At 48.1% G+C, this 26,897-nt stretch overlaps 1 protein-coding gene across 1 annotated transcript in view; it reads left to right on the top strand.

The window, feature by feature from the left end:
- Positions 1-26,897, top strand: part of LOC144176017 (ATP-binding cassette sub-family C member 2-like) — a 320,694-nt gene that overhangs the window by 187,155 nt on the left and 106,642 nt on the right. Inside the window, exons 8-10 of the mRNA XM_077705121.1 lie at positions 8,699-8,830; positions 17,972-18,134; positions 18,950-19,207. Coding sequence (XP_077561247.1) covers positions 8,699-8,830; positions 17,972-18,134; positions 18,950-19,207 — 553 coding nt within the window. The remainder of the gene's footprint in view (positions 1-8,698; positions 8,831-17,971; positions 18,135-18,949; positions 19,208-26,897) is intronic.

Raw genomic sequence — 26,897 nt, 5'->3', positions numbered from 1 at the left:
GTCGTCAGCGGCGTGCGTTGGCGACTCAGCGGCGTTATAGCGGCTTCATAACTGCGTGTGCAACAACCCTTAACGGTCCACTTTAGCGACCACAAGGCGGTCGTAATGACCGTCGCATACAGCGACAACACAAACAAGTGCTGAAATAAATACTGTCGTTTCACTTTACTTTGCGTGTGTGTGTGTGTGTGCGTGATTACATTCCCTCTCGAACATCTCTCGAACATACACGTTAATTCACCAAGATTTCCGCAGAGGGACAAACGAGGCGTGTTAAGCCGAACGTGATCACGAGGGGGTGTTAATAATAATAATAATAATAGTGTTTATTGATTCCAGAAAACAGAATACAAATGCGGGTCTGCCAAAGCCACAAGGGCTTGAAGGGCAGTTCCCGGCAGCGCGCAACATGTCGCAAACCAACAAACAGGCAAAAGTTGTAAAAAAAAAAAAGAAGAAACAATGATAATTTAGACGAAACAAAAAAAGAGCAAGAAGAAAAGAGAAAGGGAAAAAAACAGCATTGTTAAAGGCGATAGTGAAGGTCTATAAGACTGTTTTTAATTTTCCTTCGACTATTCATCGAAAAGAAGTCGTCTGGCAAAGAATTCAGCACCATCGGGACATAGTATTCGCGAACATGTTCACCAAATCTAGTTCTAGTTCGTGGTAAAAGAAAACGATCGCGAGGGCGTAAATCCCGCACAGGAGTGTACGGCTGGCAAAATTGCAGAGACCAAATATACTCAAGTACAGTAGTTTGTTTAAACAACAAGGTAAAATCGGGCATGCGCAAAACACGAAAGACATCTTTGTTATCAAGGTCTGGTGTACCATACAAAACGTGTTTGAGTATCGAACGTAAAATAGCATCCACCTTATTTTTCCAGAAATCAGAGCAAAAGTAAAAACAACAAATTCCGTATCTTAATGTGGAATAGGCTAAGGCAAAAGCAATTTGCTTACGTACTGTTAAGGAACAAAGTGATTTGAGCCCGTACATCAAACACGCAGTTTTCCTCAGCTGAGAACATATAAAGGCTAAATGCGTATTCCAAGACATGTTAGAGTCAAAAAATATACCCAAGTATTTAACAGAGTCCACAGGCAAAATAGGAGTGCATTTACAGTTCGAACAACCAGGGACATGCAAAAAAATTGATGTAACATTCGGTATAGGCTTTAGACTATTATGAAAGCAAACAAATTGAGTTTTTTTAGTGTTGATTCGAATTTCGTTGCTGCTAAACCACTTCATTATCTGTTCACAATAAAGTTGCAGATTCCCAACGGCACGATCGAAGGCACTATGCCTGGAAACAAGCAGAGTGTCATCCGCGTACTGAAATACCCGGGAATGAAGTACACAGTTTGAAATATCATTAACATATAAGTTAAAAAGCAATGGTGCCAAGATAGACCCTTGCGGAACGCCAGCGTGCAGTACTTGTGGGGAGCTTGTAATTTTACCCAAAACGACATTCTGTCGGCGGTTACGAATGTAATTTTCTAATAGCAACAGGAATGGACCACGGAAACCATATTGGTGCAGTTTGTCAAGCATTACATCGTGGTTTACAGAATCAAATGCTTTTGATACATCAAGAAACACTGAACAGGCGAATTCGTTGTGATCAATGGCATTATTAAGTACATCCGAAAGGTCATCCAATGCTTTTTGTGTACCCCTACCAGCAGTGAAACCATATTGGTTGGACGAAAGTATGTCGTGTTTTTCGATAAAGGAAGTCATTGTAAAAACCAAATGTTTTTCTAGTACGAGGGCAATTGTTGGCAAGATTGATATACCTCGGTAGCTATTGACACAATTTTTTACGCCTTTCTTGTAAAGAGGTCTAACGAGAGCACTTTTTAAACCTTGTGACACGATTTGGGTTGCAATAATATTGTTGATGATGGCAAGAATTACACATTTAAGTTTATCAAAATGCTTACAAAGTAATTCAACGGATACACCATCCAAACCTGGTGATTTCCGCTGGTGAAATCCAGATAAGATATACCTTAAACCTTCCTCGGTACAAGGGGGAAGAAACGCAGAATCTTTAACAGAACTAATACTTTGAGTCTTCGGGTTACTACTAACGGCTTGACCAGCAGAGGAAAAGAAACAGTTGAACTCATTAGCGAGGGTAAGTGATGCCGCGCCAAAGTTTTGGGCAATTATATCAGAGGCATGTTTAGCTGTTTTTCCCCGTAACCGATTAATGGTAGACCATGTTTTGGCCGGTCTATTTCGGGAATCGCCGAATACGCTGTGAAAATATTTTCTTTTTTCAGAGCGAAGCACAGCATTTGCTTTGTTACGGGCTGATTTAAATTGGGCTCTTAAATGGTCATTTTTGGGTGAGCGTCTGCAACGGGCCCAGGCCCATTCTCTTTCTGCTATTGCTGCAAGCACCGAAGAATTGATCCAAGGACAATCAACTCTCCGCTGTTTTAAAATCACTGTTCTTTTCGAAGCTTCCAGTATCGTAGTTAACTGGGAAACAAAGCAGTCATAAATATCGCTCGGAGGAGTAGAAGCAAGCAAAAGGTTCCAGTCAAAATTTGCTACTGCCAAGTCCACTTGTCGTTTATCTGTAATTACTACGGAGTGGGATTTCTGCGCATTCGATACGGTATTGTTAGAATCACTGAATACCCGGCACCCGACGAAAAAGTGATCTGACATTTTCTGTTCAATAATGAAAGAAACGAATTTCTTATGTTCGAAGCGGACATTCACATGATCAATGCATGATGACACTATCTTGTCACCTCGAAGCTCGACACGGGTTGGACTATTTATCGCAGCTTCAATTCCTTTATCTGCAAGAGTGTTTAAATAATCAACAACCAATGGTTGCTTATTTTTTATTGTGTTGATATTTACGTCCCCCACCATGCAAAAGTAACCAGAGGGAATACGTATGTCATTTATTTCTTCGATAAAGCGTCGAGGGTTTAGGTTAGGGGGCCGATAGATTGCAAGCAATCTGATATCTGACGTTGCTTTGTGAACACGAATCATGAGGGATTCAGCGGTCACGAGCGAAAAATCGAGCTGATCAGAAGCCCAGTTATTCTTCACGAACACTGCGATGCCGCCCCCCGCCTTATTCTTACGCGTTCGAAAAAAACTAGAATATCCTGCTAACGAAAATGGGTGGGTTATGTTCTCCGCAACGTTTATTTCAGTTAGTACGAAAACATCAACTGCATCTTTTAAATTGTGAACAATACAGGAAAATTCATCCCAGTGCTTACGTACACTTCGAATGTTAACATGAATACATGTAAAAAAACCAGCAGTGGTTGATAGGAAAGTATTATAAAAAACCGAGAAATCTTTAAATAAAAGAGAGTCTGATGCCATGAAAGAATCTGGTACGCAGGATTACTTATCCCCTTTAAGCCAGCTGTGTAAGGTCAGTTGCAGGCGAGACGCGAATAGAAGGATCACCCTCCCTCTTCTTGAGGAACGTGTGGCCGTTTTTTACCCAAACGAACTTATATGATTTGTCCTTCGCCGCCGTACGCGCAGCCCAGTACAGCTCCCTGTTTTTCTTCGTCAAGTTTTCTGAGAAAAACACAACTGGAAGGTCACCGTTCTGAGCACATTCTCTGAGTTTTGAACGCTTATCCAACCAGAGGTTCCTAACTTTGACCGAAGTGAACCTAACCAAAACTAACGGGTTAATGTAACTAACGGGCAAAATGCTACCAAACTTCAACAAACTCCCCCTCATAGCATCACCCCGTGCTTCGCACTTCCTCATACTCCCCTTCGGGGAAATGCGGGGGAATTTTTTTGGGTAATTTGCACCGAATCCTCAAGGAGGGGAAAGACGGTGGCCACAACAACAACAAAAAAACACGCTTCCGCATACGCACAGAAAATGTGCTGTAGCACACAAGAACACGACCCAGCGTCCTGCAAGTGACGTCACTCGTAGGTGGCGCCACGGTACGACCTCGAGGCAAATAGGAAGCCGCATCAGCCACACCAACCGAGTCTGCTTCCTACGTGTGGTGACTCACTCGTTCGCTACATGTGGTGACCCGGGAGTTCCGCGCCTGTTACCCGGTCAGCGGCACACCGACATGGGGACGTGAGGGGACCCGCCAGTACAGGCGTTCGAGCCACGCTACCTCAGACTTTGATTCTTAAAGTTCGAGGCTGCCCTCTGGTTCAACCACGTCTGCATACGGCTTCTGAAGCAGTCCATCTTCTTGGATACGCTTCCGCTCGAGCTATACGCTGCGTCCGCGCCACACCACCGTGCAGAAAAACCCCCTACGACGACCTTTGTGCTGCTGCCGTGCTCGCGCACTACATCTTCAGCGACAAACAACCGCTTTGGGCCTGCAGCAGACCAGGTACACGCCCGCTCTGCGCACGCTCCGAAGCTGCCCATTACACCTTCTGCGCCATCGCCTTCGTCCGCGGCCACTTGTGTGGGCCCCCGAGACGCCATCTCCAGCGCAGCAGCCGCACCTTCATTGACAAGAGTAGCAGCCGACGACATCGCGGACATCCCCAGCCACAGCCTGCCTTGGCCGCTTCTACCGCCTTATTCGAGGGCTCTGGTAAGGACATTTGCGGTGGGACCACCAAATCCTTTCCAACCTCATCGCGTGCTACGCCACCATCGCTCATCATGAGGCCTGCAAAGTTGACAGACGGCCCCGCTCCACTGCAGTCGCAGCATGACTCCCGCGAGACGCACGTCGTTGCACCCCACGCCAACCACGATGAGCTCAAGTCTCCCGTCCTGCTGCAGTAAACAGTGCACCTGGATTCTCAAGCACGTGAAAATGCCTCCCGTGACGACTACATCCCATCCCTCCGGCTACCAGCGCAACGCCCAGACATCTATTCACAAGAGCACATCGACCGCACACCCAAGGCCCAAACACCGCTAGACCAGGCTATAGCTCACTACTTGGGTGACCAGACCACGGCCACACGATCTCCCGACCAGGCGAAGTCTGACACGCTGGCGGCACATGACCACCTTGGAAACTGTTTGATTTCGAAACCAATGGAGTGCGTTTGTGTCAAGCGGCGCCTCCAAAGGCGCCACGGACGTGCTAAGCAGCAGTCACCAAAGCGAGTTCCGTCTCTGGGGCTCCTTCAAAGCACACCCCCAAGCCATGAATGGCGTCTTGCCCAACGTCCTTGGCACGTTCTCGGTCAACGGCGACTCCGGATTCGTGCAAGTACTCTTCGGGGCTCTGGCACTGGGATGTTTTCATGCAGTCACGCTCAGCAGAGTCGTCGTACCACGGACGCACTACGAGCCTGCGCAACGATGCTGCCACCGAAACCCCGCTCGTCAATTCCAGGTCAAGGACATCAGCCTCCTCGACCCGGCAGGCGAACGGTGATGTGCATGCATCACAATAGGCTGCTCGTGGAACGCTAATTCTCGGAGCATCGCAATTTTGTCTAACACCTTGGCCGCCGCTCCAGCCTCTTTCACTTCGGGACTCCAAGACCACCGGCTACTTCGTCCCCTCCGCCACTCCCAGTCAAGCCCACCCGACGGTTTCTGCTTACCGGACGCTCTCACGGAACTGATCACGACCACTTAAGGACATGGAACGCGGACATACCCTGTTAAACACTCGTGCTGTACATACCTGTAACTAATTATTTTGTTGTGCATTACATAGGTCAATCATTTTTCATCTTAACGCGCTGCTCCCTAGGGAGGGGGGGGGGGCTGTGGCGACACCATCGTCATCGTCAAAGCCAGCGCCACAATCATCATCAATGGTGCGTGGCCAGTGTCAGCAGTGCCACGCGACAAGAGGTCGAACACGTCTCCGCCGCTATCACTTCTGGCCGGGCCTACGCTCTCCAAATAAATGCAGGAAGCCGTATCAGCCACACCTACAGAGCCTTCTCCCTACAAGGGAGTAAAAGTGTTTGGTGGGTAGATACAGTCTTCTAATTTTAAAAGTTCCAATTGCCGTTTCACATGCCGAAGCTAACCTTGGGCCATGAGGCGCACCGTACGTACAAACAAGCGATAATTACAGACGAACTATTTTTTAGCATTTCTTACGAGGTGTCAGGGGATGTGTGGTACATCTCAGAGCACTTATACATGCATGGACGGCCTTCATAAATCCACAGCTGAACATCTCTTCTACGCCGTTTCAACACCCCCAAAAACCAAGGGTGTTCAAGTTTGTGAACACCATTTTTCCACACAAAAATGGTGTAGAGCTACGAATAAGGGTGTTGAGATTAAAGAAAAAAATTGTAATGGCCTCCAAACACCCTTTTGCACTGATGCTACATCCTTTTTGGCCAAAAAGTGTGCAAAAAAGGTTTAGTGTGTAGGGCTGTCCATTTCCCTTTTGTAGAAAGAAGCCTATATGTATTGACAGCAGACACGAATTCCAAAATATTTACAACTTTTCCGTGCACTGCGCAATTGAGAAAGTTAATAAAACACGGCGCAATAATTGAGTCGTCTTAGCTGCTAATTTGTATATTTCGTTGTAGCTCTGATGAAGGAATAGACGCAGCTGTTTTCTACAACCATACATTTTCGTAGAAGGAGGCAGGGAAACCTGAAACGTGCACATGTTTACTGTGAAGCAACTAATTATGACAAGTAGATAAGAGTGGCAGTAAAGGTCGAGTATTAGTAGCGGCTCGAGAATGGTCAGATGGTTTGTTTCGGTTGAGCCTTGATAAAACAAGATTTTCAGCCGTTTTCTGTAACTGTACTCCCTCCGTAACCGCTTCCGTTCTACGCGGACTTGTCCACGCACGCTTATGGGGCAACCAAGACATATTGTGCTTCGCTGTAGAACGTCAGTGTGGCGAAAGATGTGGGTACAATAAAGTCAGGCTGCTGAGTGTTGCGGAGTTTGTGCGAGAATGCTAGGACGAAGAATTGAATACGGAACGCAGGTTTGTGGTGTTTCATTGGACGGTTTATAAGTTTAAATCAGAACAAGGAGAACTATCTTGCTGGCTTCAACTTTTTTTTTGTTGTCACCGCTTCCCCTGCATGCGCTATGGCTGTCCTATACTGCACCGCCGTGACATCACACTGGTAGAAGTCACAATGTCTGCCAGCGGCACAACCCAGAAACGATATTTTAGCACCCAGTGTTGCGATAGTTCGTTATCAGCCTGGGTCTAAAAGAATTCGGGCAGTAGTTTGGCGTTTGTTATGGTACAATATCCTCCGAAAATTGATATTTTGTCAGTGATGCACGAAGCAATGCGATAGAGGAGTTTGACGATGCGTGCTTGCAGCAAAACATTTTCTCGGTTTTTTCTAGCGCGCCTTAAACAACTCTGGATATGCAAGCCTTTAAGTGGAAGATGCACTAATTTGAACCGTGCTCACTGAACCGTGAAGTGACTGCGCGCGGCTAGAAAACAGGACAGCAGCGCTTATTCCAGGAAGCAGAAAAAAGACAGCCGCACAGTCAAGTACCTGCGCTTTTTTCTCAGTGCGGGCAATTCACAGAGGGCTCAAAGCAGGGCCTGCTAAGTCCTTTGAAGCTTCGCACGGCGTTCATAGGAAGTACAAATTCAGACAATGGTTACCTGTGTCATAGCGACAGCCGTGCATGCTGGTTTCATGCTGTGAGTACGGCCGCATAAATCGGACGCCAGTTTCTGACAGCAGCCAGCGTTATCACTGGCCCTATAGTGGTTACGGAAGGTTTGTGGCCGAGAAGGTTGCCGCCGAACTTCGTGGGAATTAGCGAATCAGACTTGAGCTTCTCAACAACCCTGCCATCGTCACTTGCTACTGCGTTTTAGTCTATATGCAAGGATTTGAGGGTACAAATCGGTACACCAAATGGGAACCGGTACACATTCAGTTTATAACCACATGCTACCATCGTAAATGGTGAATTCACTCTAATGGCGAATTCACCTTGGTGTCGTGTTGATGGCCTTACGTCAGCCTGGAGGATCCTGAAAATTAACGTTAAGAAGGGCGAGGTGCCAAGCAAAGTCACATTCAGTGCATGCAGTGCACGGCAAAAGTTAAACTCAATGCCCAACGTTAAACTCAATGCCCAACTGGTCGTACGCCCAATGGGAACGTCAGGCCATCTATGCATACTGTTAGCCCCACCACAATTGTGGGTGGCCATATTGAGGTGTCAGCCAGTGGGATTTCTGCTGGCACTTGGAGCACGGGACGCAAAATTTTCGCCGAACGATTTTTAGGGCTCGCGCGTTTTATACAATGTTTTCCGCACTACACATTACACTAGGCACTCCGCGCCTACGTGCCACTATTTCTCCTTTGTCAGGCGCGCATAGGGTAGTGTGATGTGCATGTGCAGTTCCGTGCGCATGATCTTGTTCTGTGTATTCCGTGACCACACACGGTTGCAATCACACATGCAAAGCACGTTTGTACGTGCATGCTGACTTGGAGCCATACTGATATTTTTAATTCATGTTCGGCATGCAGAGTAACTGTGCTGAATCACGTCGCAACCACACACCGTGGCTATTGCTACTGCATTGACGATGGCCGAGGAAGCTTGTCACTACAAGCTTCCTGTGATGCAGAAGCGAAGCGCTCACGAAAGAAACATTCGTAAGGAAAAATCCTCAAAACTGAGCCGAATTAAAATAATACTTGGGAATATTTTTTTTCTGTAAGGCCAGAATGAGAAAAATGCGCATTTTTTGCAGATCACATTTTCGTGGGAAACGAAGAAAATTTTTGCTGACCATGCTGAAAGTGTTGTGGGTGGATGTGGTCCGCATTGCGCTCAGCACGGCCGCGTACTTCGCTTGCATCTTCGCCAGAGTGCCTGCACTGGAGTAAGTAGTCCTGTGTCCACTAATGTCCTGCCCCTATTCACTGGAGTACAAGTTGCGTAAAATTGTGACGTGTGCACCGTGTTCTTTACTAAACACGTTCGGCAATGCTGCACAGCCAACTTTAAGTATGAATACTCACACCGGGCGTCCGTTAAACGCTGCTGAAATAGAGCCCCGTGCTGGAAATGGTGGCATATGTGGCATACTATACCATATCATCGGCAATTACATATTTATGTGGAGCAGCCACTGTTTTCGCAAATGTGGTGTGTTTACGAGAGTTTAAATCTTTCTGACGCGATATTAGTGTCGTACAGTCGGTCTGTATAAGCGCTAGGTGTCTGTTACAGGCCGGCGTCGCGAAACCGGCATATGCATGAAACTGATTGTAGTTACATTACCCTGAAGTTTACTGATGGTGTCTCCGTAAGCAGCATTTCTTCAGATTGTCATTATACGGCTAAACATTATGATCTAAATCGGTTTCTTGCGCTCACATTATTTAGGCACTCCCACCTTATTTAGTTCTGTGTTACTCCGGCTGCTAAGTTGAGTGGTTTGTTTGCACACGAACATCCGGCGTAAAAGCACACGCCCTTGTCAAGCATTTTGTCTGTGCGACACACAACTGTAATGCATGTGATCTCGAATGTATAGTGATTGATTGATTTAAGGTTATTGGTAATTTTGTTCTCCGAGATATTTATACGCAGTAATTTCAGTTAAAGTTGAGCCATTGAGGGGATAAGTGGGAGGGTTTATTTGGTGGAATTATTTGCTTGCAAAGAGCAGCAAATAACATATCTTTACATTAATTTTCACTGGTCCTGTGTTGCACCAGGTTAGTTTAATACGCCCGGTATGAGATAGTTTCGATTTTTCTTGATAAAGGACCAAATAACTAGCAAAAATCTTATAAACGATTAGTATAAATAATAAGGAAGGACGGAACACGGGCTTTTGCGGAACACCGTATAACTCCGGGCAAATAACGTAGTCGTGGTCCTTAATGGCCACACACTACGTGCGATTTAGTCAGAAACACTCGATCCACTTGATGAAACTACTGTCATGATAAAGCTTACTGACTTTGGAGAGCATTAGTTTACAATTCACAGTGTGAAATCTCCGGGCAAAATCAATAAAAATACAATCAAAGTATGAGCGACCCAAGGAAGAAAGTTGGTCGTCAGTAACCCAAGAGCGTGAGGGTGCCGCCTAGCTGGGTAATTCCTGAGCTTCACAACGCGAAAATGGACCAGGGACAAGTTCAGTGTAATGTATCGGGTACGAATTCTGGGCAGTAGGGATTTTTCACGTCGCTGTACGTGCACACACACCAAACAATGGTGTGTGTGTGTTTTAAATCTATTCACAGCGGCCTATAACGACATGGAGGTGAAATAAATATGTCCCACAAAAAATCACGCCATATCCACGGAATGAATGATGATAAGTGGGGCGAAGCTCGAGAGGGGGAGATCATCGGTAACCGTAACTCTCCCGTGAAAGTTCGCCCATTACATCATTAAGAAAGACGTAAGACTGTGTGCGTACATTGTACAAATCAACTTTTATTTTCGGAGTCAATGCTCCCAGGCCCAGACCTGGTGAAAGACCCCGCGCCATCGAGGACTACCCCGCACCTCCACCACAATTTGTCACGTAGGATGGGACACAACGGTAAAGAAAGAACTTTTATTTAGGGCGAACTTGTGCCCGAAGAGAGGGGCGCTGCAAGCGCGGAAGCGTTCGGCCACACCTCGTGTGAGCACCGCGCCTTTGCAAGTCTCATCACCGAAAGAATGCCTGCATCACCGTGAAAAGTGCTGTAGCGGACATTTTAAAGTGCCAGGAATCGCTGGGTATAATTTTTATCCTGATGAGTGCCCAACGTTTTGCGATATAGGGCTCTGAACTTTTCGCGGTAGAGCTGGGCCTATATAGGCCTAGCACGACCACAGCGACGGCGTGTCACAGCGACGCCAGTTCGGCGTCTCACAGCGACGCCAGTTCGGCGGGTCAGTCGGGCATAGTGCCCGGCCTAACCCCACCACTGACGTTCGGATTGCCCCAGAACAAGATGGAACCTTCTGGAATTACCCTGACAAGGGGATACGACCCGGCGGCGATGGAATACAGCTACGTGGACGCCACACAGCAGCGCCCGCCGACACAAAACCATGGCGCCGCCGAGGAAGACCCGGAATGGAGCACACAGCTCCGCCGACGACAAGCCGCACTCAAGTCTTGCCAATCGAAGAAACAAACGGAACCCGTGCAAACACAGGTGGGTGAAAAACCGAAATCTCCTAGAATGCCCAGTCTGCGCAAGTTTGCGTACAAGATTGTCATCAAGCCGAAGACCACGATAAGCCTCAGAAGCTCTGAAAGGGAAATCGTGAGAAGCATTAGGGAAGCCCTCAGCGCACCACTACGTGAAAGGCCACAAATAAGAATACATGAACAACAGAATATAATCATCGCATGTATCTGTAACGAAGAGGACGCAGCCTAACTCTTGAAAATACAACTCATCCGCCTAGCTGTAAAGGAGGTACAAGTCGCCGCATACCCCACGCTACCGACCGACGTGTGCAGGGGAATTATCCACGGCGTCAGTCCTGAGGCTAGCAACGGCGAGATTGAAAGAGAAATATAAGCTCCGGGATTCCACATCTTAGGCGCCAGGAGACTGGGAAAAACTAATTCCGCCATGATCGTCTTCGCCGGGAACAAGGTCCCGTACACAGGGACATACGAATGGCTAGAAAAGAGATGCTACATCTACAGGAAAACCCGCCCTGCGTGCCTCAATTGTGGGGAACCGGGGCACAGGGCAGATGTATGCCCAAAACCAAAAGGTTATGCCTGCGTCATTTGTGGGCGGCCCAATCCCACGGAGGCACACCCATGTACTCCCGTATGCGCGCTATGCAAGAGAGAGAGAGAGAGAAAACTTTAATGAACACTGAAGAGGTTAGCCCCACAAACGGCGGGGCTTGCTACTTCCGATGGGGGTGAACATAGTGAGGTGAAAAAAAAGAGGGGAAGAAGTGCGCACCAACAATGAATAAGAGGGAGAAGAAAATAAAATCAGTTCAGAACGTAGAAAAAATTTACAGCACTAGGAGAAAAAAATCTGAGGATCCCAAGTTTAAAGAACATCGGTTAGTCCCGTGTCAGACAGAAAAGTTAAGAGAGCCGGGGTCCCATCAAACCTACGCAAAGGAATGCCCACTCAAATTCTTCCGCCCAGACAAGCCATCGAAGATTGCGGACGGGGAACACAAGAGCGAAAAGAATGGCGAAGGAAGAAGCCAATCGAGGGGAAGGCAACAGGTGCGGTTGAGGACTTCCACATCGACGTCAACGACGCGCGGACGCTCACCATCACGTGGCCGCTCTACATCCCGCCGCCGGCAATCCGCCTGGAAAGCAAGGAACACAAGCTCCAACCAGGAAGGTCACGCCTGGAGCGACAAACCATGGAGCCACCCTCCGGCCAGGCAAACCAGCGCAACGAAGCCGACGTCCTCGGGCCGCCTGCTGCCAGGGGTGGAAAAGACTTCGAGTAAGGTGAGCTGTGCAGATTGGCCTCCCCTCCCAACACACGCACAACACACTCAACAAAATGAGGAGTTGCAGGCACTCCGAAAAGAGAACAATACTCTTAAGGCACGCTTAGCAGTCATGGAAGCACGCATTGAGGAACTCACAACGAACACTCAGCAGCACGGTATGATTGAGACCAACACGAACTCTTTCCCCCTGCAAGCGCAGCCGAAGCAACATGGGCAAGTGCAACCACACCCGCCACCTTCTCTGGGGGACATCTACCAGCAAATAATACAAGAGTTTCGAGCCTTCCGAGAGCAAACACAAGCTCAGCTCCAGAAAGCACAGGAAAAATTCACAGAAATGGGAGAACAAATTGCAGGAAACAGAAGATACATCCAAACGGCCATCACCGCGACACGCAGAGAAATGCAGGAGAGGAAAAAAAGACGCAAGGAGCCAAAATCTATGCAAGGAGACTGGTATTCTGATACAGACTCCATATGCCACACCCCTCTAAGTTAAGCGTATGGCAGTGGAACTGCCCTGGCTACGGGCGTAAACAATCTGCCCTAAGCCTCTTTATCTCTCAACAAGACAGACCCCCGGCAGCCATTCTCCTACAAGAACTCTATGTGACGCCTATCAAGTTAAAGGATTACAGAACGTACCAACAAGACCAGTGCACGGCCACACTAGTACACAAACACTACACGGCCATTTTACAAGACCCATTGGACGTGGACACCTCACATTGTCATGTGACCATCCTTCCAATCAAGAGAGGTGCAGCCGGAATACACATCCTTAACGTGTACAGCCCTCCTAAAGACCGTAATCCGAAACTGGCTCCAATAATCAGAGGCTTCTTGGGGCGAGCTAAGAGGGAACCGGTCATTATAGGGGGCAACTTCAACGCCCCGCATCCCTCATGGGGATACTTTAGTACTACTCCCAAAGGGAGGAAATTGGAAGAGGCGATCAACCAGGAGGGCCTGACTCTCCTGACAGACATTGAATTTCCCACCAGGATGGGCAATAGTGTAAGTAGAGATACATGCCCAGACCTAACAATGGTAAGAAACGTCAGAAGCCCAAACTGGAAAAACCTGGACCAACATCTAGGCAGCGATCACTATATCTTGATGACCGAATTCGATAGTATTAGATGCAAAAGAAAAATTGGAGAAGCCAGAATTACTGAATGGGACAAATGGAGAGAAAGTAGAGTTAATAAGGCGATCTCTATACGAAGCATCGAGGAATGGACGAGAAATGTAGTTGAAGAGATCACGTCATACACTAAAATCGTAAATACTACGGAGGATACCCCGGCTGTAGATTCCCGTCTCCTGCACATATGGGATGCTAGAAGAGCCCTCACAAGGCGGTGGAAACGTCAGAAACATAATAAGAAGTTGAAGAGGAGAATAGAAGCGCTCAATCGAGAAGCGGAGAGCTGCGCCATCAGCCTAACAAAACAAAACTGGAATGCACTGTGCGATCAAATTCGAGGAAAATTAAGCGTGCAAAAACTTGGAAACTGTTAAGGGCCTTGATAGACCCGAACGGGATGAGGGCGGCCTCGCAAGAACGCCTAAACAAACTTATACATCTAACAGAAGGGTCAGATGAAGAGGTTATAAAGCGCTTAGCAGACAAATACCGCTGTACCGATCCCCCAGAAGATCAGCCCGAATACGCAGGTGAACCGAACGAGGAACTAGACAGACCGATAACCACTGAAGAATTTAGAGCGGAACTAACACTCATGAAAAAAACGGCAGCTCCTGGACCAGACTCTATTACAGCTCGACAACTATTCAACCTGGACGACGACACGATCGCCCAACTCGTGGAACACTTTATTCTGGAACATTGGGATCGCGGAATCACACCACCAGGCTGGAAGAAAGCTGAAATCAGATTTATCCCGAAAACCAACAAGGCACTAAAACTAGAAAACCTGAGACCAATATCGCTTACCTCGTGTCTAGGGAAGGTATTAGAAAGAGTAATAAACACGAGGCTCACTAAATTTATTGAGAAGAACTCGCTATTGCCAAACACACAATTCGGATTTCGGCCACACATGTCCACCCAAGACATACTGCTATGGTTGTACAAGGATCTTCTGGAGAAGCCAACCAGGGCCCAGACTAGGTGCATCCTAGCTCTCGACTTACTGGGAGCGTTTGATGACGTGCTTCACAGCAGTATACTCAAGGGATTAACGGACATTGGATGCGGGCAGAAGACTTACCGGTACATCAGAAGCTTTCTCACAACGCGACAAGCTACTATATCCCTGGGGAACATAAAATCGGAGCCGATAACTCTTGGTTCCAGGGGTACTCCGCAAGGAGCGGTTCTCTCGCCCCTTCTCTTCAACTTGGCGATGAGAGACCTCCCCACTGCACTGGACAGCATTCCCGGGATTCGTCACGCGGTATATGCAGACGATATCACGGTATGGTGCAGAACAGATAGCGACGCAGAAGTGGAGGAGAGCTTGCAGAGGGCCGCCGATGTAGTTGATGCCTATGCTAAAAGCAGGGGTCTGCAATGCGCTCCGGAGAAGTCTGCTCTACTGATCTTGAAGAACCCCAGAAGAGGACCGAGCGATAACATAGAAGTTCACATCAATGGCGAGCTGGTCCCTCGAACCAACTGTATCAAAATACTGGGACAACACATTCCACAAGGCATGGGAAATGGGGCTACACTAAAAAAACTCGGGGCAGCAACAGAACAAGTCCTCAGCAAGATAAGAAGAATTAGGAATAAACGCCACGGACTTGGTGAACGGGAGGCTACACGGCTAGTACAAGCTTTTATTGTATCGCGTATCATCTACGGGACGGCGTACCTCCGACTCACCAAGGGCGAGGTAGAAAAACTAACCATTCAAATTAGAAAAGCATACAGACAGACAGACAAATGTTTTTATTTGGATGGCTCGAGATGGCCCTGGGGATTCAAACTCGACATCTACCATCAGACTTCTAGAGCTCGGGGTTCATAACACGGTGGAGGAACTGTGGGAAGCTCAGAAGATAGCCCAAATTAAGCGGTTAAACTAAACATCCAATGGGAAGTGGCTATTGGAGCAGTTACGTATCACCACGCCCGGCGGGAATTCAGAGCCGCTAGAAGATCTTGCTCCAGACATAAGAGCCAAAATTACCATCAGTCGAATACCTAGGAATATGCATCCCATACATAACGCCGAGAGAAGGAGAGCCAGGGCCGAGTACCTGGGGCGACTATGGGACAGCAACCAGAACACTTTATACGTGGACGCCGCCGGACCTCAAAAGGACAAGATGGTAGCAGCCGTTACGACACCGGATGGAAGAGTTGTAAATTCGGCTACCGTAAAGATAAAAATCGCCGCCCAGGGGGAAGAAGCAGCCATCGCCCTAGCTATCGCTTACAACCCCAGGGCAATAATTTTAACTGACTCGCAAGAGGCCTGCAGAAACTTTATACACGGCAATGTCTTAAAAATCACCCACCAAATTCTTCGTAAACGCCCACCGGAAAATGTGCTCATCATATGGACGCCAGGACACACGGGGCACAAGGGGAATGAGGCCGCAGATGCCACAGCCCGAGGTCTTCTTATCCCGGCCCCCTTGTACCAAGCCCCGTCCTTAGACATGGTGAGCGTTACCTTCAGCGAATATTTGAGCATATTGAGACTGAACAGAAGAACATTTCCACCACCGGACAAAAGCCTCAGTAATGAAGAAGAGCACATTCTCAGGAGATTGCAGACAGACACATTACCCACACTGGCTAGATTACACTGCTGGTACCCCACGTTATATTCACCTTTTTGCCCGCACTGCCAGGAGAGGGCGGACGCGTGCCACACAGTGTGGGCATGCCAGTACATACCAACAGTACACCCACTCACAAACACGTCAAGGGAGCAGTGGGAGGCCACCCTGCGCAGCGATGACCCTGCCTGCCAGCGATGGCTGGTAGAGAGAGCCATAGCGGCGATGGAGGCCAGTGGAATCCCGGAATTGGGATAGCCACCTTCTTTCCTCCCTCTTTTTTCTTTTCTTTTGAATAAAGATATTTTCAATCAATCAATGTGCCCGAACAAGACGAGAGGAAACGAGCAAAGGTCCTTGCGTCTCGTTCGATCTCCGAGAACGACTGCCTGCGTTCGTGGCGTGATCTCTTGCGTGATCTCCCCCTCGCAGTGCACGTGCGCTCGCGCCTCCGTTGGCGAACACAGACAAGCTCGCGCTCCCGGTGCCGAGTTTGCGCTGCCGGTTGCAGCCGGTTCTTGCGCGTGCAACGCGGCCCACTTTGCGACATCTCTGAAAGCATGCGGCGGTCACGTACCACGAGACACAAGGGATGGACAGACCCATGGCTTTAGGAGCTTCGCCCCTAAAACGTCAAAGCACTCGAAACTGCATGGACGGCAGGATGCATGTCGGTAGTAAATGCGGGCGTAGGCTGGGCGCCGCCCAATGATTCACAACCAGCGCGAACACAACGAAGCCATCGCAGCGCTCGAACTACGACATTTGCGATTGATGCGTTCTGTATTCGGCCGCGAACGATGCGCCAGACATCTGTGCACTAATTGCACGACCATAACCCAATAACGCGAATGCAAGAATCGAATTACCGCAACAGTAATTTGCAATGCTCACGTTCGATCATTTCGCGTTCACGAACTATTTAAAGATGCTGCAGCAAGCCGCTTTATCCCGCAGACGTAAACTAACCCCGTGCTCTGCGTCTGCGTGAGTGGCATACACGTCGCATTATTATCCCCTTGTAGACAAAAAAATAACACACAGTGGTCTCACCTGGTGCGTGTTGGGGAAACGGGGCTCTAGAAATCCTATATGTGCCACCAAACGGCGATTGGGGCGCAAAAATAAGAGCAAACTGCAAGGAAAAACTGTCTGCAGCGAGCAGCCTCACAGCGTTTCGAGGGCGTCTGCTCTGAAAAGGCCAACAAAGATGGCGGCGTTGCGCGGAGATAAAGTGCGCGTGGCGCCGCGGGTCAGGAGTAAGTAAAAACGAGGGGAGAAGCGGAGACGGTGAGAACAGTTGGCACTACCTTAGTAATTTTAGGGTCCTTAGTCCATGCGAGACCTCTATCGGTGCGCTTGAGAACCGGATTCTGCGAGGCCGCCGGCGGGTCTCCTGCCTCTGCATGACGCACCACCTTCAGCAGGACTATGAAAAGACTCGACCTACAACAGCTCCGCTGTTCGAAACGCAAAGCGGCACTTGATGTTCCACGCAGAAGAAAATACTGAACGTAAAGAAAAAATTCGCGCTGCCCCAACAGATGGTGCGCGAGCAGTATGAGGGCGGGAAATTTGAATTGCGTTGAAGAAACCTCCATTCGCTTCATCGAGAGAATAGCGAGATGGGATGGCAAGAGCACGACTGCTAACAGCGGAGAAGGCAGTTAGTGACAGGGAGGGCAGAGGACGATCGTCTTTCGGCGACATTCGCAGTGAACCAGACAAATACACTGCCACTTTTTCGTGCGCCAGTGACGCGCAATCCTGTCGGTATTTGCAATTCTCCTCTTGACAGGCTGCTCCTGAGTACAAGCAATGGCGTCAGCGTGGCCACAGCGGTGCTGCTCTTCTCAGCAACAAGTGCCATGGAATTACTCGTCTCGTGCTACCAAATAGACATAATCAACACCTTTGGCTGCAGGGCAAGGTCCATGTTCCTAGGGGTCGTCTTTAAAAAGGTGTGTCTCATTCCCTGCAGTTACTGTGCACTGACGCACTTGCGTTACTGATCTGCGAAGTCTTACGTTTTCGTGCGAACACTGTAGTATGACTGCAACATATAATTGATTGTACATTTTTTATTGCCTTTAGTTATTGTTTTCTTTCCTAAAGATGGAAAGAAAACCTGCCTCTTATTTGTTCCTATTTAGTGCCCGTTCAGTGACAATAAACTCAGTTGTTAGTCAGCACCCTGTCTGTGTGCCCTTTCTGTAGTCTCGTTTCCCGCGCTGTTTTATAACTCAGTTATGTGTTATGACACCAGGCTGGTATTCGTGCTCACACGTGCCCTGAAGATGTTGGGTCCCAAATTCACACCAACGGTGTTACGATGGAACGACGAAGACCAGACGAGAAGGGGCGCTGATGATCGCCGTGTCTCGTCTCGCCTTCTTCGTACCCCACCCACCCCGCCGCCACACAGGATTCCGTCATGCTCTCGCCTTCATTACGTCCTAGCATGCGTGGTGGCGACTGAAACGTCAGGAACAGATAAACTGAACAGATGACAAATTTATGCCGAAGTGCGTGTGTGATGGCCGCAATCCTTAAACGTCCGCAAACTATTGCGAGTTGATGGCTTCAGAGAGTGTTTTGTGATGACGTGACACCCTTGATATTATAGCCCAAAGTCTCCACAGCAGTCGCCAAGGTGAAAAATGGCGCAGCTTGAAACTTGAAAATACGCCTGTGCAGTACGCTACTCTTGGAAAATAGAATTTTGTCTTCTAGGGGGAATGACTTGAGTAGACTCTAAGTGAGAGCTGCTTTCCAGGTGACCACTATGTCTGCAGGGTCGAAGGCGCGCTACCCTGCCGGTCAGATCACCTCGATGCTTGGAGTCGACTGCTCGACTGTTTACAGCGCCGCGTTCTGCGTCCCCACGCCACTGTTCGGCGCGCTCTTCCTGCCCATGGTGTTCTGGATGCTGGCTGCCCGCGCAGGCGTCGGGCCGGCTCTCTGCTGCGCTGCCTGGCTGCTACTGGTCCTGAGCTTGCCCTTCCTCACCTCGCGCCTGCAGAAGCACATGTGGGTCAGTCTTTTTTAGATACGTAGCAATTTTATTTTCCAGAAAATATACATAACTGGATGGTCTCTAGGGCTAAAAGCTACGCGTAGAGCTTGACAATGCCCACGAGACCATTTGAAGGCAAGTCGGTACAAAAAGCAAGAAATGTGGAAAACACTTGATACACACACAAAAAAAAAAACAATTACTTGTACAGTTCTTATAAAGTATACAGACAGGTACAGAAAGACACTGTCTCACAATAGCGATAAATATTCTGCTATAGAGTGTAACCAAAATTGCGTCCGCAATACTGGGGGTCTTTTTCCAAAGAAAACATGCATGAGACAAGAAACACTCCCAAACACAGTCTCAAACGTGCGACTAAGCATAAGTTTCAAGGTTCAGAAAAGAAACAAGCAATAACTTCAATTTTTGTGCAAAGAACGAGCGCAGTTCTCTCCGACTTTTGCAACAAGCATCTTGAGAGAATTCATTCAGTACAACAGGTACGTTATATTTCAGTGTCTGGGATTTGTAGGCGGTGCGAAAGTGTGAAAGTGTCGACAGGCAATGTTTTCACTTTGTGAATTTATATTATCATAACGTTTGAAAACAGCGCGGAAGACGGGACGGAGCAAGTAATAGACGACACAAGCGCTGACGAACAACTGAGCGATCTAATTCGCAAGAAAATATATACATGAAAAACTAGGGGAAGAGAAGGAAAAAAAATACGAAATAAAATTTTGACAGAAAAAGGTGATAGCTACTGATTAGTAAGTATGACAACGACAATCTTTCGCCGCTGTTTTCAAACGTTATGATGTACCAACAAGCCCTTCAGTTCACCCTTTTGCAATTTATATTATCAGTCCGTTGTATTAGTTTTACAACTTGCCTAGAATAAGTTGTATTCATTTAGAACTTCGAGGTATTAGTCTCATCACCGCGGGAGAGGGAACCCAGCAGAAGGAAGCTGTTGGTGTGCGTTGATTCCTGCGCGGCGTTCAAACAGCACACGACGAAAGGGCACGCAACAGAAGGGCACCGACATAACAGCGCGGCGTCAAAAGCGCACGCGACAAACGAGCACATCGACAAAACAGCGCAGCGTGAAAACAGCACAGCGAAAGAAGGGCACGATTTTACGGCACGGCTAAATGGGCATTTGTTTAGATTTTAACATGTATACAAACATTACGAAGGGCGAAAAATGCTGTCTAATATAAGTTTCCCTTCACGTTCCGTTACTCTTTCTCGGAAAAAATGTTCCGCCTTTAAATATTTCATTATGAACGAAGGTTGAAAATGAAAGCGGGAAAAGCCAGGGCCGACATTTGGTAAAACTATTCAGACACCGAAAGAGAACGCACTTGTATAAAACCACAAAATTAAAAAAAGAAAGAGCGAAAGGTTTTTGGCATGAAACTCAAAAGGGCTTGTTTTTCCTTTAAACATCAAGATTGATAGAAACAGTCACTTACACTAATCGCTTTTGAAATAGCTCCACAATTTTTAGGGTAATACTAGAGTATAATAATAACAACAACAACAATAATAATAATAATAATAATAATAATAATAATAATAATAATAATAATAATAATAATAATAATAATATAATAATCAGAAGAAGAAGAAGAAGACGAAGAAGCTATTGACTTGAGACCCCCCCCCCTACTTACGAAATTTTTTTGCAGTCTCTGTTCATCACAGTTCTTTCAATTCTTGTCACATATTTTCCAGCCTTACGGTTCCCATTGAATTGGAGCTCCAACTAAATGTGGAGGCTCTCTTTCATCTCATGCGACTCGGCGTTGCCTACAGAATTTTTTTGTTAAAGAAAATGACGCAGCTTGCCCTAGCGGTGTAAGGCAAGAGAAAAAGCAAAGCTGGCGGCGCCCTCCCTCCGTCGGAGACCAGGTGGTTGCATCTCGCACTTATTTCCGAACTTGCCGCTGAAAGCTCTCCAAGAGTGGCAGGCCCGGATCGTTGCGTCCGCAGGCTTTCACATCTCTCCCAAAGTGGACCGCATTAGCACGCGCTATAACTTGCAGCCGAGTGAAGAGAGAGAGAAGACTCTTTATTAGAAGAGAAAGCCGAGATCTTTGCCGGAATTTCGACACCGACATGCTACTCGGCGGGGGAAGGGGGATGGGGAAAGAAAAGGCCCGATAGAATACACAGCAGAATAAAGTGGACAAAAGAGAAGAAATAAAAGAAGACAGAAAAATAAAAAAATGACGTTCAGTTTGTGAGTAGTGGGATTAAAACGTCTGTCTTCTAAACTCTAAATCACTGCAATCTCGCCAAGCTCGTCCAGATATAGTCGAACAACGCCTCCAGTACTTTGCGTTGAGCTGTTGGAGATGGCCATGGACCAAGAAGTACTTTCTAGGTCATTGGTCCTGGGCTGGGGCGGTCTTGTTTCTGCACAAGACTGCACCTTGCGTGTATGCATGCGGAGCATTCCAGAAGCAAATGCTTCATGGTTTCCGGTGACCCGAAGTTGTCGTATTAAGGCTTTGTGGTGACACCAAGTCGAAAAAGGTGGGACAACGTAAGCGCTGCTTTGAGACGAAGTATAACGTCTCTAATCGGCGCGGAAGTACCTCTGGCAGCCTCATCCTGAGCTCAGGGTCTATGTAGGGTACGAAGGCAAGGTGGTGATCTGGAAAGCACCAGAGACGGTTCCGTTGCATTAAAACGAGCGCCGTCGCCATAGTTGTGGCATCATGCTTAGTGAAAAAAATCTTCCTCACATTGCGCATTTCCAGGCTTCTGCGAGCAGATTCATCCACCTTCTCATTTTCAAGAACACCACAGTGACCGGGAAGCCACTGGAACATTATACGCTGTCCACCGTCGTTGTCAAGGTGGTGCAGGTGTCTGATGTCACGAGAGGCTTGTTCGTGAATGGTGAAGCAGTCGTTGCGTTGCAGGCTTTGGAGAGCCGCCTTCGAGTCTGTGAAAACAGTCCATTGTTCGGGCTGCTGGCGTAAAATGTAGCGTATAGCTAACTTGATGGCGTGAAGCTCGGCAATCATAGATGATGGCGCATGCTTAAGGCGATAAGAGAAAGTCTGGCCAGTAGAGGCAATAAATATTCCGGATGAACTGCGCTCAGGTGTGCCGGAGCCATCTGTGAAGATGTGGTTTGCTTCAGAGTACAGCCGCCTGATATGCTGAAGTGGTAATTGTAGGAGTCCACTTTGAGGAATGCTCTTTTTGGAGTCAATTCCGGAGATGCTGCATCTGATATGTAGGGGCGAAAGGGTCCATGGTGAAAAATTAGATGACATTGCTTTTGATGCCTGGTAGGGAACAGAAAGGTATAACGTCCCGCAACTCGAATTACCATCTTCAACCATGCGTGTTAGTATAGGGCTTTTGGCGTGCAGCCGATGACGCAACTGTATTCGAACTGTCTCCTGGAGTCGAATCGCGTCTAGAGGCAGACAGCCAGCTTAAGCGATCGTACCTAAGCACGACGAGCCTTTCGGGAGGCCGAATCAGATGCGGCTGCAGTTCTTTCTGGCCACATCTAGCTGCTTTCTGCTTGTGGGCCGGAGCTTCTGGAGGAAAGGGAGGCCGTAACGCAGCAGACCGTCGACATAGGCTTTAGAGGGCAGTACCATGAAGCGAAAGTCACTGCCGCAGCGACTGCCGGCGAGATGCCCCAGAATTTTTGAGATTGCTGTTATTTTTGTACGGAGTTTCTTCACTTCAGGAGCCCAGGAAAGATTCCGGTGTATTAAGATTCCGAGGCATCGTTGGTTTCGCGCATATTGTAGATATCGTTTCATGTGCTTGCGAGTAAAAGCAATGGCCAAATCAAGTGTGACGTGGACGCCAGGTGGGAGTACTGGTTTTAGGTGGATAAGAGTAAGGTTAAAGAGCAGAGGGCTCAAGATGGCTCCTTGAGGTACTCTTTTTTTTATAGTATAGTAGGGAGTTGGGCCATCCGGCGTGGACACGAAAAGTTGTCGCCCTTGCAGGTAACATGAAATCCAAACGTAAAGTTTTTCACCAAACCCAAGAGCAGCAAGAGATGTCAGAATGGCATCATGAAAAACTAAATTCGTCTTCTAGAGATGAAACTAGAGCACTCACGTTGTCAATGGCCGCTCCATTTTCGCGAAATCCGTTCATCTGAGGCGGATAGAGGTTGTTGGTCTCAAAATACCAGGCCATTCTTCTGAATGTCATTTTCTCAATAATTTTGCCGACACATCTTAGCAAAGCTATTGGTCGGAAAGAGTCATAAGTCGTTGGTCGTTTACCAGGTTTTAGGATGGCCACTAGCTTAGCTAGTTTCCATTGGGAAGGTACTCTGCCATATTGCCAGAATGAATTATATAATATTCTAGGAGACGCAGTCGAGAGTGATGGGACAGGTGAGAAAAGGCCGGGTAAGTTATTTCGTCTTGACCCGTTGAAGAACGTTTCTTGGAACGAGCAATGGCTGCGTTGAGTTCGTATATGGAAAAGGAAAGGTCGCTGGCAGGGCAAGCCACAAGTGGGACTTCGGAGGGGGCACTTGTGGGCGTGTCGGCAGTACTGATCTTGTAGACAGTAACCTACAATACTCTTCTGCCGCCGCTTTGAGTGAAATGTCGTCGTGCACCGATAACGCTCGGAATGGGTACAGCTGCTGAACATCGCTGCGAATTCCTTTAACGACGTGCCAAATTCCCGATAGAGGCTTGCAAACGTCTAGTTTTGAGCAGACGTCCCGCCATCGCTTTCTGCTAAACTTTTCCAAGTAGCCTCTTACGTGCATCTGCATTCTGCGAGCCTATAGAACGTCTTCTGATTTCTTTGTGCATCGTGCCTTACGTTCCGCACGCCTGCGAAGCGCTCGTAATCTTTCATAGTCTTGATCTGTCTTCATATTGAGACGCTCAACCGTGGATCGGGAGCAGTCCTGAAGGCAGTTGGTCATGGTTGGAATCAGGTGTTCTTTTCGAGTTACCGCCGTAATTCTGATATTTACGCGCGCTGTGTGTGCTTCCCAGTCCGTGAGTTTCATTCTCTTTCCACCTCGACGCACAGCCGAATAGGGAGAGGATATGAGCACGGGATAGTGATCGCTCCCTCTCATTTTTAAATCTGTTATCCAAGCAAATTTCCGTACAAAATGGCTTGATACAAACGAAATATCAATGCAGCTGCTGATTGCTGCATTTTTCAGGAACGTAACACTCTATACGTAACGGCTCTATACTATATTTCATCATCAGCTCGGCCAGTCTTGCTCCGCGGGAATTTGATTGTGCGCTCCCCAAATTTCGTGGTGTGCATTAAAATCGCCGCAGATTAGGTGTGGCGGAGCAGTGCTGGTGATGATACCTTCAAGCTTGGAAGCATCAAAGGCAGTCTCTGGCTCTAGATAGGCAGCAATTAATGTGAATGATTGAGTGCCAGTTATAGTCCTCGCACAGACGTACTCCGGTTTGATGAGGTGGAACAGCCACTGCTGCAGCAGGTACATCATTGCGGAAACCCATGAACAGCCGGCTAAAACCGTTTAAACTTCGCGAATGAAGAATATAATAATTCTTTAAACGAAATGGGTCTCCAACGCGAGATTCGGATATCACAATAAACTGAAATTGATATAAACGTAAAAGTTTCCGAAAGTCCGCAAGTTTCGAACGCAAGCCACGGGCGTTCCACTGAAACATTGTACAGTCCTTGAGATGGGGGTTTATAGACACTTTCGGAAATGGGGATGGCGGCCGAGTCGTCATTGTTGGGATATGCCTTCTCGCTGTTGCGCTGTGAAGGTAGCGGCTATTAGGGCCTCTAGAGACAGAACAGCGTCGACTTTAGGGAAGCGCCGAGAGGAAGGGTTAGGCCGCAGCAGGGCCTTGATGGCTGCTAAGAGAATTGGAATAAGCAGATTCTCAATGTCGGTCTGCCCGGTCGGGCTTCTTGATTCCTCGTGGTCTCTTCGAGAGCGCCGCATCGAGGGAAAGGATTGGTCCTGAGAACTAGCACCAAAAGGGACTTTTGAATTTTTGGTCGGTGACTGTTCTTGGGCTATTCCCGCATAGGACTTCTTTGGCGATTCACTTCGAAGTGTTGAGTCATGCATCAATTGCATGTTACTGGTAAAGACTAGATCAGGGTTCGGCGGAGGCTCACGCCGACTTGGAACTTTGCCCTGAATTTTCTCGACTTTGCGAGCAAGAGTAGCGGCCTTTTTCTTTGGGCAAGCTCCGTACTACGCAGGATGCGGCCCGCCACAGTTCGCGCACCGAGGTTGGGCCCGTCACATGCAGTCTCTATACGAATGAGACCCGGCACATATCTTAAAGCGTACTGGCCCTCTGCACTTTTTGGTGGTATGTCCACGTCTCTGACATTTGAAACACTGGGTGGCTGTACCCACGTATTCTGTTACGGGGAAGCTGCAGAAGCCAAGGAACACTCGTGCAGGTGGTGGCGTGCCAGACCTGAACTCTAGAATGACAGATCGCCGGTGAGTTTCAACAATGACGTTGTCCTCGGTACGTGAGTAAGAAACTTTCCTGCGAGCTGATAGCACTCCTTGCTCAGGTAGGTAGCTCCCAAGCTCCTCATCCGTGTATTCTAGAGGGACGCCTTGAATCCTCCCGTAGGTCGCCAAGTATGGTTGCGGAAATCGAGCTTTAACCGCCGTGCCAGCGAGGGTTGATATCTGTAGAAGACGATTGACCGCAGTCAGAGATGGCACGGTGACATCAGGCTGCCATCCTTGTTCGGGCGATGAGTCAATACTTTTAGATGCGACGCATCTCATGCTCGGAGCAGTGTCCCTCTCTCCCTTGTTGTCGTTGTTGTCCGCCGTCCGCACTCTACTGCGCATGCGCGTCTCTCCAGCCCCGTCAGTGGTTGGCCTGACGTCAGCGCAATACACTATAAAAAGAAATAGGCGACGCCCGGTTTTGATCCCACCACTCTCTCGCCGCAACGGGAGGTACGCAGTGCTCTTCCCACTGTGCTACAAACCGAGACGGGAGCACGTGCTTCGAACACGCATTATCTCCTTCAATAACGCAAACTACGTCAAGAAGGTACTGATACAAGGAAGGCACGGAAGCTGACCGTCAACGGAAACGGCGAACTGAAAACTTTAGAGGAGGATGTTGAATTTCTCGTGGGAAAGCTGTAGCGGGAAGCGCCACGCGCCTTCCAGCTCAACCAGAGAAGAGGACAAAGAGGGCGGGCAGCGGGGTGGGAGCGTGAGCACACAATAAAGACGAGAACCAGGAGGTGTTCGATCAGGTAACGCGGGTGACGATCTCTTCGCTGTCTCTACATTTCTCGACATTTCTCTACATTTCCCTACATTTCTCTGTCTGTACATGGGGGTTCACACTCCTTTCCCATTCGTGCTCCTATAAATGAAACAACGTAACGGCAACACAATGAAACCTGCCAGGAACACCCATGATGCTTCGCATCCTCCTCATGGTTCCCCACGGGAAGATGGTGTAATTTTTTTCTTGTGCCGCTGTCACGACCTCCGCTGCGACAACGTTAGGGTTGGCTTTCCAGAAACTGCACCCTGTTTCTGCCGGTTTAAACAGGACGGGAATTCCCGTGGTTCGCTCTTTCTTGTACGATACAGGTGTGGAGGCCTGGTCCATTTTTTCCACGTTCTCATCACGAGCGACAGCACCGTCCGGAACATGGGCGAGAGCACGCTTTTTGGATCCTGGTG

The sequence above is a fragment of the Haemaphysalis longicornis genome, unplaced genomic scaffold (assembly GCF_048455015.1).
Source record: "Haemaphysalis longicornis isolate Haplotype H1 unplaced genomic scaffold, Haemaphysalis longicornis Haplotype H1 scaffold_3, whole genome shotgun sequence".
In the NCBI taxonomy this organism is placed as follows: Eukaryota; Metazoa; Arthropoda; class Arachnida; order Ixodida; family Ixodidae; genus Haemaphysalis; species Haemaphysalis longicornis.
This window is presented reverse-complemented; position numbering and strand designations above follow the sequence as displayed.